At 39.4% G+C, this 19,347-nt stretch overlaps 2 protein-coding genes across 3 annotated transcripts; one reads left to right on the top strand and one right to left on the bottom strand.

Moving 5' to 3' along the window:
• Positions 1–682: 682 nt before the first annotated feature.
• On the top strand, positions 683–3,423 carry rpl30 (ribosomal protein L30). Its single transcript, XM_051390446.1, has 5 exons — positions 683–760; positions 877–925; positions 1,436–1,581; positions 2,251–2,381; positions 3,321–3,423. Exons 2-5 carry the CDS (start codon positions 905–907, stop codon positions 3,371–3,373), a joined length of 351 nt encoding a protein of 116 aa, XP_051246406.1. The 5' UTR covers positions 683–760; positions 877–904; the 3' UTR covers positions 3,374–3,423.
• A 3,680-nt stretch (positions 3,424–7,103) lies between these two features.
• Positions 7,104–19,126, bottom strand: laptm4b (lysosomal protein transmembrane 4 beta). Of its 2 annotated transcripts, XM_051391412.1 has the most exons (8): positions 18,814–19,126; positions 17,507–17,624; positions 15,768–15,841; positions 15,539–15,661; positions 15,070–15,168; positions 13,149–13,244; positions 12,915–12,945; positions 7,104–9,340 (listed from the first exon to the last, which is right to left on the bottom strand). In XM_051391412.1, exons 1-8 carry the CDS (start codon positions 18,904–18,906, stop codon positions 9,156–9,158), a joined length of 819 nt encoding a protein of 272 aa, XP_051247372.1. In that variant the 5' UTR covers positions 18,907–19,126; the 3' UTR covers positions 7,104–9,155. The 2 variants fall into 2 exon arrangements, with proteins under 2 accessions (XP_051247372.1, XP_051247373.1); XM_051391413.1 differs by lacking the exon at positions 12,915–12,945 and having other exon boundaries at positions 18,814–19,120.
• Between the last annotated feature and the right edge of the window lie 221 nt (positions 19,127–19,347).

Here is a 19,347-nt window from a genome sequence, read left to right as displayed (position 1 = left end):
CCAGTCGCGTTTTCCTCGCCAAACCAATAACTAGCCCCCCTGTCAGTGTGCCTTTGAGCAAACACCGTAACCCTGAGTTAATTTACTGAAGAAGTGTGACAAAATGTGTAAAAATGACTCATCTGCTCAGTGGTAGAATTACTGAGATCCATAATGTACCCAACATGCATCAGAAAGGCACCTGTCTGAGTGTTTTGTTGGGTTATTTTGGATGCATTTGTGTAAAATGGATGTTAAATCTTAAAATAGATCCGTGTTATTACAGAAATGTAATGGATACTATTACTTATATAGGTCTACATATGTTTTTGTTGCATATTTAGTGCAGGTTATAGTATTTTATTAGCCTTAATCGTTGTATGTGTGTGTGTGTGTGTGTGTGTGTGTATGTGTGTGTGTGTGTGTGTGTGTGTGTGTGCATGTTTGTGCTTGTCTTTTTTGTTTTCGTTGCATTATACGGAATATATTTTATTTTATTCTTCTGTATATGTTACTTGTATACATTTCAATATGGGTTTCAATGTACTAAAATGTGTTAAATAAACACAATTGCTTTACCTTGCAAACTCTATCTATTTTGTATTAATTTAATACATGTGTTGTTATTTATATACACATATAAAATAACTCTCCTGTACTCTAACCATCAGCGGCGAGTAGGATGCGCAGAACTCTTTTTGCGCAGACCCACCGACACATAGCAGCGCAATGCACCACGGTACTTCCTTTCTCTCCGAGGCCATATTGGAGTTAACTCACAGTAAGACGAGCTCCCAGTTTTATAACAAAAAAAACCGACAGCATTTGTTCATTTCAACATTTTGTGACTCTCCAGACCTTAACGACAGTCTTCTCCTTCCCTCCTCTCGCCCGCAGGTTGGCCGGTCCGGACTAAACCGCAAAAATGGTGGCCGCAAAGAAAACGGTGAGTGGCGTTTGGCTCGGCCCGGTGTGCACGCGCTGCTCCAGGGCCAGGCTGGTGCTTCACGTGGGCCGTGTGTCTGTCGGGGCCTGCTAGCGAGCGCCATAGCTCCACGGCTACACCCAGTGTGTGTGTGCGGGGTTGTGCGTTATACTGTCGCAGCTGTACATGTATGACGTTAGAAGTACATGTTTCTGGCTGTCGTGATTTATTTATTGTCGTCCGTTTGTTTAACGTCGGCGGAAGTTTGCAGCTGCAGTGAGCAGGCTGTATGGCTAATGCTAGTTTGCTAAATCTAACAGCAACAAAATGTCAGCAACGTGACAACAGTTCATATAAATGTATGTTAATAACTTATTTAATGTCCTGGCTGTATTGCGTCCTCTTGGTTAAAATGATATTTATTATTCCTATTGTGTTACTTTGGGGGGTTTTGTGCGAGCTCAGTGATGTAAGTTAACGATATAGTTTAATGTTCTTGTCACTAACTTTAGTATATTTTAATGTGTTCAGAAAAAGTCCATGGAGTCCATCAACTCCCGTCTCCAGCTGGTGATGAAGAGTGGAAAATACGTCCTGGGCTACAAACAGTCCCAGAAGATGATCCGTCAGGGAAAAGCCAAGCTGGTTATCCTGGCCAACAACTGCCCTGCTCTCAGGTATATGAAGATAATCAAATTCATACCTGCTCTATTATTTATTTTTTATTATTTGGGGAGGTTATGTGATTGTCGATGCCTATGACTTGTGTGTTAAAACGACTTGTAGGCAGATGAGACTGTATGGTTGACACAGCTTGTAACAGGCACATGAGACATCAACAGTAACAAAAACTGGAACAAAAACACAATATGGCATCAACTACTGTTGCAAGTCATCCCGTGTGTGTGTGTATATACACACATAATTGGAGAAAATGGAGAAACATTTTCTCTTTTCCCAAAAATAACCTTCATGAGTGCACTGCTTCAACAATATGACATGCTCTGCAAAATTATGTTTAATGTGCGAACTGATGCTTGTATCTATGTCATGTCATAGATTTCAAATACTGGTAAATCTTATCAAATAATTTCAAGTTTTTGAAACTAGATTTATGCCTCGATGCAGATATTGTGAAGCACAACAGGTCTTAAAATTGTCTGGTTACAGAGAATTATTGTTAACTATAATCAGGTTTCTGGGAGACATCATCACTTAGGGATTTCTACGTTATCTTGACATGTTGGTATTTTGGGGGGATTTTTGTATTGGTTTCCTGTCAAATTTACTGTATTTGTATCTGCTGCTTTGGCTCACATTTTCCTTTTTGTCTCTGACCTGTCCAGGAAATCTGAGATTGAGTACTACGCTATGCTGGCCAAGACCGGTGTCCACCACTACAGTGGAAACAACATTGAGCTCGGCACAGCCTGCGGCAAATACTACAGGGTGTGCACACTGGCGATTATTGACCCTGGTGAGTACCTTTTGTATTGGACAGTCTACCGTACTGTGCAATTGATTCCCAAACTTCTACTGTCAAACATTGAGTTTGTTCTTTGGCTAATTAATGCTGGAGTGGTCCCATACTCAGATATTTGATGGACTAATGTGACGTTTCTGACAAAAGCTTCTGCCGGGTACAGTCTGGTAGCAAAGTTGATGGAAGGATTTTAGCCTCAGGGGACTGGTCCCAGTGGGCTTATATGACAGAGCTGAACTGCAGCCAAAGGGGCCCTTAAACCACGACAGAGCATTTCAACGATCCATGATAGAATATGCATTACCATCCAATGAACTTGTTCACCTAGAGCTGGTAACAAAGGACTAACACACTACCATTCAACAATTAAAATCAAGACAGAGGGAAATGATGTGTTAAAACGTGAGATTTATTCTTTAGTTGTATTTTCTGTGGTCCTGTTTTGTGCACTTTCTACCTTTTCTCTTTATCTGTGTTGTAATGCAACCTGAGATAATATTCATTTATCAGTATCACTACTGGAGAACAACTAAATGTAATGTCAAAAGCTCAGCAAATGAGACTGCAAAAATGTCTCCATTGACCTAAATTATTAAAATATTTGGGTTCACTGCTGAGGTTTGTTAAAACTTCCAGATGTATATATTTTCTATTTCCTGCCTCTTGGTTTCTTCTGCGAATTTAAGCGCCTGTTGGACCTCATCAAAGTGTCCAATTCAGGACAAGTGGTTCGCTAGATGAAAGCCGTTCAGAGCACTTTCTTGAACTGCCAGTGCTTTCTGGTCGGTTCATGAGTGCTCCGTTGGTAACATTTACCCTCCATAATGTCAACTTTAATGTATTTGTAGGAGGTATTTTATATAGTGGATATAATGGATGTGTATGTATATGTGGCTGTATTACTTTTTACTGACTTCTTGTTTTCTCCTTCAGGTGATTCTGACATCATCAGGAGCATGCCAGACCAGCAGCAGCCACCTCAGTAGAGCTGTTCCCCCACCCCGTTGTTATAAATAAAATCGGTATTAACAATTCATGCTGCTGTCCTTTTAATTTGTGATCAATATAACCTGCTTGTATGAACAGTATGTTATTCCTGCATGTGTCCACCAGAGAGCACCAGTGTGGTCTTGGGTGTTCTCAGATAAGGTTTCCTCATGAACATTTTCAAGGTCTGTTTTAGGGATTTCCTGGAGTCTGCAGAGCAATTTACAATACGAGTATCGGCACAGTAGATCTTTCTTGTGTAACAAAGCATGACAACATCTGTTTCTGTGTAAATGACAATCAACCCATCTTGCTGCTCATCACCATGTTGATGTTAATATTACGCAACAGCTGATCATTGAGAATGGTGTGGCTTTTTTTTTTTCTCACTTACATAAACCCTGTGATGACCGTCTGCTGTATTAGCTGCAGCCTTCTGACAGTAATCGAGTAAGGACACTCCTTCCAGAAGTATTAAAGGCTTTAGACTAGAGTGATGGCCGTCTTTATCACACATACTGTTGATGTCCTCCGAGACTCGAGTGAAAATACACAGACGTCCAGAACAAAGTGATGTGCTGGTTAATTTATTTATCAGCCATAGTCTAAAGAAAGGGGTTCATTTAAAAGGTCCTATTTGAAGCCATCATAAACCAATTGGTGATCCAAGCTGTGTCTCAACCCCTGCTGCTAGAAAATACTCATGTAGTCATTGTACACTTAGCTTGTGTCACAATGTGTGTCTAATGTCACAACCACTACAACACCTGCAAAACATCAGTGTTAGTTGGACACTTGTTGGCTGTGGTTTGAAAGGTGTGTTGGAGCTCTTTGAGTGTTAAATATATAATTTCAGCTTGTTACAGGTGTAACTGCTGATGATCAAACTGAACCTGACACAAGTATTGTTTGGCCAGTATGCACATTTTTAATGATACTTCAACTTTAAAGCCAAAATGGATGAGAAACAACCAGTTTGATGAAATCGTAGTAGTAGTATAATTAAGGTTTTGTTCCATTCAGGTCAAACAGAGTCAGGGTGCTGCTATTGTGCATGTTGGCTCACTGAAAAGGTTCTGCTACACTTATTGGAACAGAACCGTAATTCATATAATTGGTAACACCTTTGTTCACCCTACAGACTACTGAGAGTTTGAACACCAACAGTTTCACGACAACTGAGGAAAAATGTTCTTTAGTCAAACTCGAACATACATACATCATAAATAAATGAATTTACAAATCATATTTTAAAATGATATAAACTTTAGATATTGCCTCATACTCATATAATTTAGATATTTCCTTTGAAAGTCATTTCACAATACATCAAACGTTATCAAATATGAATGTTTGAAATAAATGCAATTATTAGGAGGAAGAGCGATGCCTGAAAGCCTGAATACCAACAGCAGGCAGATGCCAGCTGCGGTCACTGAAAGGTAAAATCTCATATTATACTGCAACTGTATCCCATAGACATCAAGATCAAATGTCATTGTTTCTGACCTTTTGAGTTTGAAACTCTGACCATACAGACGGGCTGGTGCATCTACCCAGAGACAGAGATATAAGCTGTCCATCATCCATCGAGTGGTTTGGCCCAGTTTTTCCACTCACTGCTTTACTAAGCCGTTTTCTTGATTCCCAATTAAATCGAATGAAAGCATCCCAGATGATCTGTTTCACGTACAGCAGATGTCCAGCACCAAATGAGGACAATATCTAAAAAAGGTTGCAGAATAAGACTTGAATTAACAACTGTAAACAATCTGAAACATAAATAGGGGGGGGAAATCCTTTAAGGGCACATACAGCATCCTCCAGCACATTTTTGGGCCACTGTTTGACTTATTTCTTTACTATTTGTGTCTCAGTGACTCATTTATCTCCAGTTATGTAGAACAAAGTCAACTGAGTACAAACCAGTCAGGCCGTGTTGGTCACTAGAGTGTAAGCATCGAACATTTCCATTGGAACATCAACTGGATGGTATGTGACATCAGTTATGGACATTTACTGGACGCTGTGTGGTTTGTATTCTCACACACATTGTTATTGATCATGAACTTCTCTCATTGCCACAAGCCAAAGTATACACTGAACAATTTTACATACTGGATACTATGACTATGTGTACATAAAATACCTCTAAAGTATCTCTAATCTTTATTGTGTGCATGATTATTTTTGCTGCTGCTTCAAGGTAAAATGGTAATTGTTAGAGACGAATTCGAATGCTATCCAGGTCACACAAAGTCTGCTGGCAGATTTAGCTCAACCACCTTTTGGCCCCTCCTGTGTCCTCTTTCACAAATATCTCCCCCCCTTTTTTTTTTTTTTTTTTTTGAAGCTAATGTCATTGTACGACCCTCTATCTGCATCCAACAAGCATTTCCGCAAGAAAAGAGACAGAATGTGACCCACTTGTTTATTTGTTTTTTTTCCCTGCCCCGTCCCAGTGGCAGAAAGTAGGTGAGCGTGTCTGTCTGGTCAGCCTACTGTCAGACCCAAGGTAATGCCAGACTCCATTTTGAGGCAGGCGGGTAAATCCTTGCTTATCTGCCAGCTTGTTCGTCCCCCACTCAGGGATGCTGAATGTCTGAGGACAGCGCGATGCACGCACATCAACTGGACACCCATTTTTCATATAGTCATATTGTCAAACTTTAATTTTAGAGCAATCTGGTCAGATCTGGTAATGAATTATTGGCTGGTTGTATGTGCAGAGAAAGAGCACAATTTGTATGGACCTTGTACTACTTATCATTTCTTTTGAATAAAAAAGAGAGCGTGATTAATGTAATGTCTGAATTAAACTCCAGCATTAGTGGTTCGACACTGATTTAAAGTGAAGTTCTTGGCGTTGAATCAAGCCAGTCAGCCCTCGGTGAGCCACTGTGCTCATTTTCAGCCTGTGATGCAGTCAATGTTTGTTGAGTAGTGTTTCCTAACAGGCCAACTGCCCTATCAGAAGACACAGACACCCTGTAATTTGAATAAGATGTTAGCTTCAGTCAGCTCTAACAACCACATACATCCATGTAAGAGAAAACAAACAGACCTTTTTCCACAGGACATTTTGACATTGGAAAAGCACAGGTGTAAATAATAAAATTAATGATGGCTGCATTCCATTTAGCTGTTTTGGCTGCAGGGTATTGTTCATGCTGGAGCCATCGTTAATGTTATTAGTAACATCTGTGTGACAATGAATGCCTCTTGTTTTAGATGTAGAATGTGTATTACTTGTTAGAAAACCAACGGAAACAAGAAGACGGAGACATTTTATTTATTGATTTATTTTTAAATTTGGGTCCTAATATTGTTGTTTTTTATATTTTTGTCTTGCTTTTAAAATTGTAATTCAGTTTTTAGAAAATCTTTCAGTTTACTTGCATGTTAACAGTAAATCTTTATTTCTGTGTGATGGCAAACACTTCGACCATCCCACATGTGATTGCAATACAATCTATTGTCAAACATTTAAAGAACAATCTGGTAATACATATCCAAAAGTCAGTAATGTGTGAAAAATACCAAATAAATTGTACGCCAAAAAAGAACTGCTTAATGCCTAAAGTTTATCCTGATAAGCCTTTTTTCTAATCTCCAAGGCTTCTTGCTAATTTAAGATGGCTAAATTAAATATTTGTTCTTTTCAAGATGCTGATAAAAAGCTCAATCACAAAAAAAGACTCAACAAATAAATGCAACAGCAGACAGAGATTAATTTAGCTTTTTATTATTCAGAATTAAAGACATGAGCTCATGCAGATCCAACAAGAGGATGTGTGTGAATGGAAAGCAATGGAGAACAGTCTTGAAGTGATTCTAATAAAATGAGCCAAAAATCAAGTCCAGATAGTATATAATCTATACTCCTTCAGTCACATCGCAAATGGAAATATTGATTTGTAAATGTGATGTTTTAGAAGCCTGTGCCATCCAGAAGAGGGTGGCTGCTCATATTAGAACCACTTAGCTACAGCATACCGTGGTAAACATGAACACAACACAAACACATCGGTTTTCAGTGAGCTTACGCTGACTTTAAAGTGCAATTTCATTTTCAGCTTTGTTGGATTTGCAGAAGCAGTGGTCGTAATTCACACAGGGACAACGATGAAAGGGCCAACATGACTACATTATCAACTACAATATTAGTATGAAATGGAATACTACGTGTATTTCCAGGTCTAACGAGTTGTTGGATGCACTGTTGCATAGTCCGGATGACAAAACGTTTCTTTTATTTAAAGTTTTTTCAGCTGATAGCAAACACTACTTAGGAATTATTGGAGAAAAGAAATGGGATTAGGTATATCTAATATGGTTTGTTCCATTATTATGTCTCAACTTGTTGCCTAAATAGTTACAGGCAAAATACAAGCATCTACCTTCATATTGTGTATATTGATTTTGTGCTACTATACTAAGCTAATTCACGGCTTTAGATTCCCATCCATCGTTCATTTTAAAAAGGTCACCAGCACAGGAAATATCTCAACATGATATCACTGCATGTGCAAAAAAGAAAGTTACTACATATAAAGGACCTAGGAGTTACATCATAGTACTCAGGCAAGCACACGCGCTCACACACTCACGCACGCACGCACACACAAACACAGTCTCTGCATGTACAGCAGCATGTCACGCCGTCTTTGTAGGAAAATGCCCTCAGTCCAGCTAAGTTAGCTCAACTAAAAAGATCAGATTATACACCATGATCCATGTAAAAAAACAAACAAAAACAATAAAAGACACAGACGATGCTGTTGCAGCTGCAACTCAACGGGAAAAAAGGACTTCACTGAAATATTTTCACACTCTGTTCACACATTTTACAGTATGTGTATTGCCTTTTTGGATGTGGATCTGTAGTGTGTAAAACGTGTATGTTTGTGATAAGTGCTTCACTGGACTGATACATTAATGCCAGTCTTTCTTAACGTTTTGAGTTCTCGGAAAAGACAGGAAATGGACCAGAAGGCAAACTGGAATATGGTGGTACAATGGGTGAACAAGGTTCTCACTGGCAGTCAATGGGTTACAAGTTTACACACAGTTTGTAACGTGGATACAAAAGGAAGACGCAGTTGTTATTGGTCAAGGGACCCTTTTTTTTCTCGATGCGATTTCCTGCAGGACAAACTACACCAGTATGCAGATGATGTTTCATCACAACAGAACAGCCTTTCACTACTCACTTCATTTTCTCTCAGTTTTCACTGTTATACAAAAAAGTCATACAAAAATACCTCGACATTACATTCAATGAAGGAAATTTGTCGATTTCTGAAAAAAGTGCTCTTGCATAACTGATCGTGTATGTCGCTTTCCTTCTCACTCTCTCTGTCGCTATCTCTCTTCAGGTAGTTGGTTTCTAGACAAAGACCACGAGGGAGATTCACAGTATTGGGGGGTTAACAGTTGGTGGCCTGACCGGTGCACGTTTCACTCAGAGAAAAGTGCAAATTGAGTTGGGACAGAGTGTTCGGGGGCGTGCAAGAGTTTAGATGCTGCCAGGGGGACAGCAACTGCCAAGAGGGGAGGGTTGGTGGTGGCGGATGAAGTTGCTCCGATATTGCCCTTGGAGCAGGACATAGGAGACAAGGGGGGAGGAAAGTACGTCACAACAACCAAGGGTGGTGTTTGGGGGTGGGGTAAGGGGGGAGAGTTAATGGCAATACTGGCGAAGGGTTGGCCTAATCTAATCTAAGGTTGGCAGGAATCCAAGCTGAAACCGGCCTCTAAGACATTGTTTGGTCTTGCTTTTCAACACGTTCCAGCCAGTATCGGGGTCCTACTGTTGGAGGGAGATGTAGTAGTAGGTATTGGGTATAGGAATATATTTGGGGTATAGGATCCAGCAAATGGGGTGTCTCTCATGCCTCCATATACTGGGGAGGGGGCTCCTTCGGTGGTATGGCAATAGCCTCCTCGTACGGTGGGAGCAGAACCTGAAATGTAACAGAAAACCAAAAGGTGGTTTAATTATGTGGTTCAGTGCTGACAGATTCCCTATTAACTCTAATATATATATATATATATATATATATATATCTCACGGTCTTCTTCAGTTAACAGAGTTGGCACAAATGTCATGATGTGACCAAAATCTAGTAAGTGGACCTTTGAGCTCAGATGGGGCCAGAGGCTTAAAACTGCATGTATATTCAGCTGTAGAAATCTGTGTACACACAAAACAAGAAACATGCGTACGCAGTCTTTTCCGTCAGATTGATAAAACCTCACATACGCCTGTTCTCATGCGTTTTTCCCCCATACATCTCAATCATCCTGAAATTGTGCGCATCTGCACGACCCTTCTGACCATTCCCACAACTGACTACAAATGGCTTGAATCACAGTATGAGCAGCAGCGTACGGTGGCTTAAGTTAGCTACGTTTTTGCCAATTTCAGAGTAACTGCTGACATTACTGAATCATTTTAGTGAGTTATTTTTCAATATTACTAGATTATTACTATTATTACTTGAGAAAACTAAGTTAAACTTACACACACACAGAATTAAGACACTGAAAATGTTAATGTAGTACAATATTTAAGAATAGGAAGTTATTTTAAACACAGCCTCAGTAACTGTTGTAGGTTCTCCATCTTTCATACTATTTATTCCATCGCTATAGAAGGCCTTACTGGCTGCGAGGATAACATGTACACACATTCTTCCGCTTTAGAGGCCAGATTGCTTTCTCTCCATCAGAGGTCTTTCTCTGTAAATGGTGTTATAAAACCAGCACTGCTGCTAATTCAGAGAGAGAGAGAGAAATAGAGAGAGAGAGAGAGAGAGAGAGAGAGAGAGAGAGAGATATTAACATGGACAGTGATTGAGGCACATGCACACACTGTATATAACTAATATAATGTTCATAATGTATATATCTTTGATTTATTGTATTGTATTTGAATGCTTTACTTTGGCAATATTGTTGTTTCATGCCAATAAAGCCCATTTTGAATTTGAATTGAGAGAGGGGGGGGATATGCTCCGAGGGGATGGAATTGTGAAACAGCCAGGGAGGCCCGGCGAACACATCACAGGGAGGATTTGAAATGAAGCGGACAAGCAGACAATTATGTAACATGTCCAGAATAAGAGAGGATGGACAGAGATATATAGAGGAAGGAGAAGGGGGAAGAGAGAGAGAGAGAGAGAGAGAGAGAGAGAGAGAGAGAGAGAGAGAGAGAGACCCTTGTGCATTTTAATGGCATTTATATAAAAGCATGGCAGATAAGCAGCTGGGTACTTGATGTTCGAGGCAGTAAAAAGCCATTTAACACTGCCGGCTTTCTAATAGTAAAAATAGACGGCGCGCTCTATTCATTCAGCTCTGCGTGTGGAGGGAGGGAATGCAGTGATAAAAACATGTCGTCATTATTCAGGCTTTTAACCTGTGTAGACCAAGTGCTACAGATATTTGTTCCCTGATTCCTTTCTAATTAAAATTCACACAGCTTTGCCGTGGCCTTCACATTGACCTAGTTGCCTCAGTTGTTTGCTTCATTTTGTTTTGTCTTTTGTGTTCGTGGTTTCCTAATGAATTTGAGTTACCATTTGATTTTTTAGAGCACATTTATCCAAATATACACTAATGTTCAGTGCCATAGGATAATGATATAGTCAATATCAGTTTGTATGATGTGTTCATTAAAAAGGCATTCATTAAAATGTTTTTTTTATTGTTTTTAACTAATAATATTTTAGTCAGCTACTGATTCTTCTCATTCTTCTACTAATAATTATGTGTTTCACTGTGCTGTATCATTTTAAGGTGAAACTATATATTACCAAAAAATGTTTTTCTCATTTCTCATTTTAATGACATTTTGTATTTGTAGAAATGTTTTTAAAAGATAGGGCTGGCAATATTATATATTTTTGTTATAATTAACAAACCACAAAAACAATTCATTAGTCCTACTAACAAGTATTCACCATTCAGCATCTTATACAGCTTATTCCTGTGTCCTATAGAGCTCCACTATTGTCAGAAAGCTACCGTAGTTTATTTTGAATAATTTGTGACCTGTTTTTGAAGATTTATGTGCACAGTAGGCATGAATTTGCTCCGAGCTGAGGGCCACAGACATATTAGGGAAGTCAGTTCTAAGAGACGAACTAATGCATCATCTTTTTAAGTTTTCATGGGATTTGTCAATGGTTGTAAAAAATAAAACTATCGAATAAAGTCAGCCATACCTTTTAATAATACATTAAATTACTTGTTTTTTGCAAGCTTTAGATGCAAATCAATGTTGAAATATTTCTAAACTAAGGATGCTGGTTTCATGCCAGTTGTATTGCGTGTTTACTCTCATAACTACAGTGGGCAAAAATGACTGGCACATATCCAATATTTCCTGAAAGGCCATCTGATGCACAATATGATATCAGACCCTGCTGGATTAGTTCCTGTTTTATAAGGTGAAAAACGTCAGCAGTGTGAACAAGGGCCACGACAACAAGGACAAAGTGACAGACAGATGAAGTGCTACGTATCGAGACAGCGGGTGTGAGATTAATGTCTTATGTATCAGTGTGGAGGCTTACAGACAGACAGACAAATGGAAACCATGACTGTGCTAAAGCCTCTCTGAAACCCCATGAGTCAACACCGTGGAGGACAAGTGGGATTGACGAGACCCGGCTCTGCACAGCCAGCCAATCACACCTCAGGATGACCTACAGCACCTACTGTGCTGCGACCAACAGCACCAATGTCACTTCACTGACTGTCTGACAATAAAGAGATAAACTGCACAGTGACAACACAGAGTACTCTGTGTACTCTATTCTACCAGTGTCTACAATATACTAGGGGTTTATTACATTACTTTACTTCACAGTTCTGATCATTTACAATAACCCCTAAAGTGATATGTGTAGGATTTTAATATCAGTCAACAATTGACATATCTTTAATAACCGAAAATATGTTTTAATTAAGTGTTAAAATACTACACATAGCATCTCTACCTATACGTTTATGCAGGGACTGTGACATGACGACTATTCTATTACTTCATAATTACTTACTTCATTCATGATTTTATAGAAGGACCTCACTAACCTGAACCTCTAGGAAATTGAGAAGTTACTTGATTTGAATTATGTGAAATGACCTGATGACCGCAATATATTAAGGTACAGGATAAAAAAAGGATAATTTCCTTTGCTTTTTTTGTTATACACATTCTTATTCCTTTCTTATATCCAAACAATAACATTTAAAAAATCATCTGTGAGGTGAACGTGGTACTTTTTCCTTCTTAGTAATGTGGCATCTATGATTGCAGAACACAATACAGTTTATAGGTTATTTCTTACTGGAGAAATGATTTCCCACACTGAAAAGAGAATAATTCCTGTCTTCCTGCATTACATCAATTAATTTAACTTCTGAGGTTGAGGTTAATGAGGTGTTTTCTTGAGAACTAAAAATATGAGTTTATTACTCAGGCTCTAAATTACGTACTCTTACGTTATGAGTAATGCCTATGATCCTTACCTTTAACATTCAGAGGTATCAACTCACTGAACTGCAATAACACAAAGAAGTAAATATCTATATTTCAGTATAGCTCAATATAAGTTCATGTGCTAAGCAATGATAAAAACAACTTTTCGGTGCCTTTATCAGGATTATCTTCACCTTACGTAATGAAAGTTTGTAAGCCAAAACCTTGAAAAAGAAAAAAAAAGTCCTTGAGGTGAGGTGTAGAGGATGGATGAGAGGACTCACCGTGGTGTCGTTGGTGGTGACATAAACCAGAACCTCCGTGGTGCCCCTGCCGCTCACATATCTGTAGCAGTTCCACACGCAGCCAATCAGGTAGGCCTGTCCACAGGAGGAGAAAACAAAGAACACACAATGACCTTCAGCAACATTGTCTCCACTTTTCATTATTACTGACGCTGCTCGCTATGACCTCATCCGTTCATCAAGGTTAGGGATGATGCATCGTATCAATACTTGATACAGATTGTGACACATCAGCTACCGTCGTAACAAAACAGGTCAGAACACACAGGAGCTCAATTCACTTGTACAAAAAAAAGATACTTTTATGTGCGTAGCATTTTCCTGAACAATGTCGTCTTTCTTGGTCGTGCACCAACATTTTAGCCAAGGTAACTCATCAGGCATCTCTGGCCCTGAGTAAGACTATGGTAGCACTAGGGTTTAGGTTTGTCTGACTTGGCAGAAGAACAGGAGGTTCATTGTGTATATGTGTGAGTAGCCTGCTGAGTCGGTACTTCTGCCAGCAGTAAGCGCAACTGACCAACCAGAAAACCAGGCTGCGTACTATCCAATCACTTTACCATCTGCTGAGTTGACCTCCTCGCTGTCATACTGACTTTGAACTGAGATATGCACCACAGTACTGAATGCAGTAGAACCCTTTCAACTTATCATTTTGATCATACAAAATAGTGCATTTTGTTTTTCTCTTTTTAAGGTATTACCTTCATGTTCTCTTGATTTTTGTCTATGACTTCAAAGTACCCACTATGTTTGTTGGGAAGATAATAATAAATAAATAAAAACGTGCTAGGCTCATAGTAAACATTACTAAGAAGTCTAAGTTTTACTATGTTGCCCATATTCTTCTATGTCACACTGTCTCTGTTTCTTTATTCATCCAATCATCCATCCATCTGCATCTCTCTTATCTGCCACATCTCTCTCTCTTCTCTCTCCAGCTCTCCTTCTTCCTGTCTGTCTCTATCTATCATTTATGTCAAGTGCAGTCAAGTGGAGGATGTTGGCTTCAGCAGGAACTTTAGCAGGTGTTGCCTCTGTGCTGAGAGCTGAATGCATCCTTGAGGTTTCAGATCTGGCCCTCCTTCAGGGAACTGACTCAACTATCGTCACTACAGTATTCAATATGTACTGTACGACCAGCCCATCAGTGAAAATTAGGTTCTCTTAATTTGGCTTAGCAAATTTTACGATTATATTTATGTTTTGAGCCAGCACACATCTATGTTTAACCTTAAATGCTGAAATTTAAAGCAATAAGCAGTTCAACTACCCCATCTGTGCAACACAGCTCTCTGCCTGAGACATGACATTTATAGCTTCCCTCTGTAAGTCCAGCAGTGTATCTTCCAGTGGCTGCTTCCTTTCATAAAAACCCAGCTCTGGCTTTGGAAATCTGCCAAGAACATTTCCAATCTGAGCTTAGAGGAGAAACAAGTTGATTTGATTGTACAGATGACTGCAACTTCATGTCCCATCTCGTCCCAGAGCCCCAGAGCATAGCTGCGCCTGGAGAATCATCCATGCATTAAGGGGAAATTAGCTTGACAGGAGTTGGTTTCCTGTTGTCTCTGACCCGCTGCTCTCTGACTGTGTGATAATCTCATGAAGAACATTGATAATGTTCACACTGGCAGATTCATTATACACGCCATATGGTTCATATACCATGAGATGTGCACAGTGTGAGACTTAATAGCTTTAATCATGTCGCAATATCTATAAAAAGGCTGTTCTACAGGGAGCAAATGTTCAATGAGTGTGTGTAATCTGTTGCAACGTGTTGCGCTTATATCATCATACTTCAGAAGCATTTTTCTATGCATCTGTACAGTTTTTAGTATCATTGAAATGGATGATGGGAGGATCTGCAGTGATACAGAGACTCTGTGGGGCTTACCTTGAAGGAGAGGATGCATCCAATGAAAAGGAGGACTGCAAAAACTAGGCACATGTTGTTGGTGGACATGATGTCCTCTTTGTAAGGGAATGTCCCTGGCTGGAAAGGAAGGAGAAGTTGAAAGAGTGAAACAAAAATCAATGGAGAGAAAAAAGTAGGAAAGTATCATTTTACAAAACAGCCGAGGAGTCTAAAATGGGCACCTAATCTAGATAATTTAGGCCTGTACTATGACTGAATGACCTGGTTTCACTGAATGCCTCTTCTTTAGTGGTCTTACTCAACAGATGACGCACCGACCCCTGAATCCGTCTTGTTATTAAGCAGTTATCACAAACTTAGTTTAAAAGCACAAAAAGAGCTATTCCTTGATTTCGACTGTTTTGCATTGTAGCTTTTTACTATAGGAACAAAAAGAAGCAGTTTAAAAAGAAGTTGGTGTTTGGGTTGGAGGGGAAATGGTTCTCACCAGCTGCTGAAGGTAGTCCTGCACCGTGTTGGGATAAACCACCACACTAATGGCTACCAGTGTGTTAAGGGCAAAGTCGAAGATTTGGTAGCAGAAGAACGGAATGATCCAAGCTGCGTGTTGCTATGTGGGAGAGATTGACAACAGATGAAGAAACTCAGAAAGAACAAAGGTTATTTCAAGTTCAGATGCCTGTTTGAATCTCATTTATATTTGTCTGTTCATTTACCTTGTAAGCACCATATGTTGCCATGCCACATATAAGAATCATGAGTAGGGATATTGCAGTGGCTATGCAGATATCTGCAGAAAGAAACAGAACAATGTGAGAACAGATCATCTAGATTACCGATGGAGAACAACAGCAAACAGGTAATTTCACTGGAACCCTCGAAATCCACTGACGTAATCCAGAAGTCTTCACGAGGGCATGGATTTTTACAAAACAAAGCAACCTCGCTATTTTTAGCCCCCCAGTCTGCCTTGGACAAAACATGATCGGCACGTGGGTAATTGTTATGCAAGAGATGCTAAATCTGACTAAATGCAACACTCTTCTCGCATTCACATTACAGCTGTGAAAACGGACTGAAGACAATTGTCGTCAGTGTCGCTTTAGCGCAGTAACTAACAGGGATCCGCTGACATCAAGTTAAGACCGGATATCTGCACATGTGCTGTTTGGTGAAAGGGATCCGAGATCACTATGCAGTGTTGGCAGTTAATGACCTTGGTATTCAGAAAGAGTACTGGCTGTGAAACAGTGGAGTCAATGCATCCCTAGTAGTCAGCATCGTTAGCATAAAAACATAACAATTTCCATGACTCTACAAAATGCAACTTTTGTACATTATCATGGCTGTCAGCGTGCCCTTACACTCAGTGATTAATACGGTACTGATACTGTGTTAAGACCCAGGGAATGATGATACCCTTGCATCTTAATCCCTTGCTACACACACACACACACACACACACACACACACACACACACTAGATACAGACACGCATGTTCACACATACTATATAAAATAAAAGCATACATAAATGCACTGCAGCTCCTCAACCCACGCACACACATACACGTCATCCACACATGATTTTCATGATTTCTCTGCATATAATCGCAATGACTGAATCTATTGACAGCTGCCTATTACAAAACCATAACACCGGCTTATCTCCATCCTTTCCCACGTTTCACAATCTTTGACTGATGCTGCGCAAGCAACAACGCTATGTGAGGGGGAGTCAGTCAAGATGGCCGTTCTAATCCGATGGAAAATTAGAGCAGTCGTTTTTAATCAGAGTAGCCAGTGACAGAGTCTGTGGTGCTCCAGAGGCGACTGTGATGATGATAGCTGCTGGAGGGGGAAAACACTGAAAATACACATGCACTCTGATTTGTTCTCTATGGAGCTGAGCCTACTCAGCTATGTCTGTGCTGAGAGCAGCATTCTGGGAAAAGAAGTGGCAGGCAGAAAGGAGAGGTGATTTTATAGCTGCAGAAGCCAGGAGGCTATACGGACATGCTGTTGGCACTCACAAAGCTGGGAGCTCCAAATAATAATGTGACTGAGCCATAAAACTTGATAATATCTGAGTATTGACTTGTAATATTTTGATATAGCTTCAATGTTATCTATTCACTATTTTTAATTTTTCTGTTATACCCTGTTCAAATAAATCTAAATGTTCTGTATGGCTGACAAGACTTTTTACATGTTGAATTATTTAATTATATTTAAAGAAATGGTGGATAATTAACAACACTGACGGGGAAGAAAAGGGAAATTGTAAAGGAACTGTTCTGTACATCCATCTTCTACACGAGATCTTACACTCACATCATTTTGATATGTCTTGAACTTGCAGCTCTCTGTAGAATAAGCAATGCCTCATTGACGACATCTAATCCAATATGCACCAAGTCAGACATGTAACAATGAGGGGATTAGTTGCACTCACTTGCATCGTCCATGACATCAATGTCGGTTCCCAGCTCAGAGCTGGTAAGGTGGTAGCGGTATTGAATTGGGTCATTGAGAGCCGACAACAAGATGAGTAGGACCACGGCATTGATGAGCTGTGGGGGAAATTAAGACCAATAGTAATATTAAATTTCACAGTGGTGTTATACCATATTTAAGTTCTTGGGTTAACCTTCAGAAGGAATTGATCAGAAGGATCAGGGATTTTTTTGTGGCGTGGGATAAAAGTAATTTAAAGGGGAAAGTAATTACAGGTGAGGTGAAGGATAATTAAGTATAATAATAAGTATTATTAGATACAATTATTTTATTTAGTTATGCTTAAAAGATATGACAGAGGCCATCTGCTGAGTGTGGATGGATCCACTGGACAAAACCCGTTAATGAAGCTTCATGAAATGTTGATCAGGCCCACAGTTTACTATTATATTTTTAAAATTACTTTACAAAATAAAAATCTATGAACTGCCAGTCAGAAATACCATCACATGTTCATCAAGCCACAAGGTGATATCTTCAAATGAATCATTTCGTCCAACTAACAGTCCAAAATACCAAAGGCATATAATAATTAGAATAATTAAAAATAAATAAATTAGAAAATGAACAAATCGTCACATTTGAGATGCTGTAAGTTAATGATTACTTGATTGTCAAAATGATAACACCTGATCAATTGCTTCAGCACAGCACCTGTCCAACCAGCATGATAAATAGATCCCTACAGTCCTATATGTCACAGTTTTCACCAAATGGAGGTCACATTAATTGGTTGCTTTTTCTGGCCTTTGGCTCGATTTGACGACATTAGTAGGGTCAAACAGAGAGGGAAGACTTACGCTTACTAAAAGGTCAGGGATTTACAAGGCTTACTGGACTATGTTTAAAACTTTAGGTTATCCCGTGGGTAAAAACAGAAGCAAACTCTATATTTAACCGGCACAAATGTAGGACACAAGGGGACGGTAATGTTATCGTTTCAGCACAACAACAAAAGTGTTAACGTGAGCAAACTGTAGCAGATATATTTGATTATAATGAAACCCCATACAAAAAAACCCCATCTTTGACTGAAAATGGTGGCGATTAATTTAGCAAACACCGTTTAAATGAGTTATAAACCGAGAACATCCTTAACATCAAAGATGAGAGCAGAAAAACAAACGGAAAAACAACAGTCGCTGGCTAACTTAGCAACTGCTGTAAAAACTTAATATTAATCACCAATTATTCCACATATTTAACCCTGACCTCGAATAAAAAACAACAAACACCACAACGTACCATATACCATATTCCCAGAATAATGGTGCCCGTCCGTACATGGCAGCACAGGCAGCAGCTCGTCGAGTACCACCGGTCCCACGGCGAAATCATTATTTATCCTGCTATGTAATTACCAGCTATTTCATGAATGCTGCCGAAAATTAATTATTCAACAATACTATGTCCCGTTATTATTATTATTTTTTTTAAACCAAAAAAAAAAAAAAAAAAGCTGGTGTTTAGTCTTGCGTCCCTGGTGCTAGCAGCGCCACATCCAACGTACGTTTGAACCGTTGTTCGTCTGTTTCCGCAAGTGGAGTCCTCGCGACCAGAGAGCCGTTAATCTGGCTCATCCCGGAGTCACGTGAACAGAGGAGGGGGGGGGGGGATTTTGACCGAGATCCGGAGGGATGGATTCAAAATGCTTTATAATCACACAAAATTATTTCAGAGCCAAGCTTTTACTTTTTTTTCTCCTTCCCATTAGTCACTGTTGTTGTTGTTGTTGTTTTGTGAGAAAGTTTGTTTTTACGTTGGCTTAATTTGATAAAG

This window comes from Dicentrarchus labrax, unplaced genomic scaffold, assembly GCF_905237075.1.
Source record: "Dicentrarchus labrax unplaced genomic scaffold, dlabrax2021, whole genome shotgun sequence".
NCBI classification, from domain to species: domain Eukaryota; kingdom Metazoa; phylum Chordata; class Actinopteri; family Moronidae; genus Dicentrarchus; species Dicentrarchus labrax.
The sequence above is the reverse complement of the archived record's forward strand: the minus strand, read 5'-3'. Positions and strand labels throughout refer to the sequence as shown.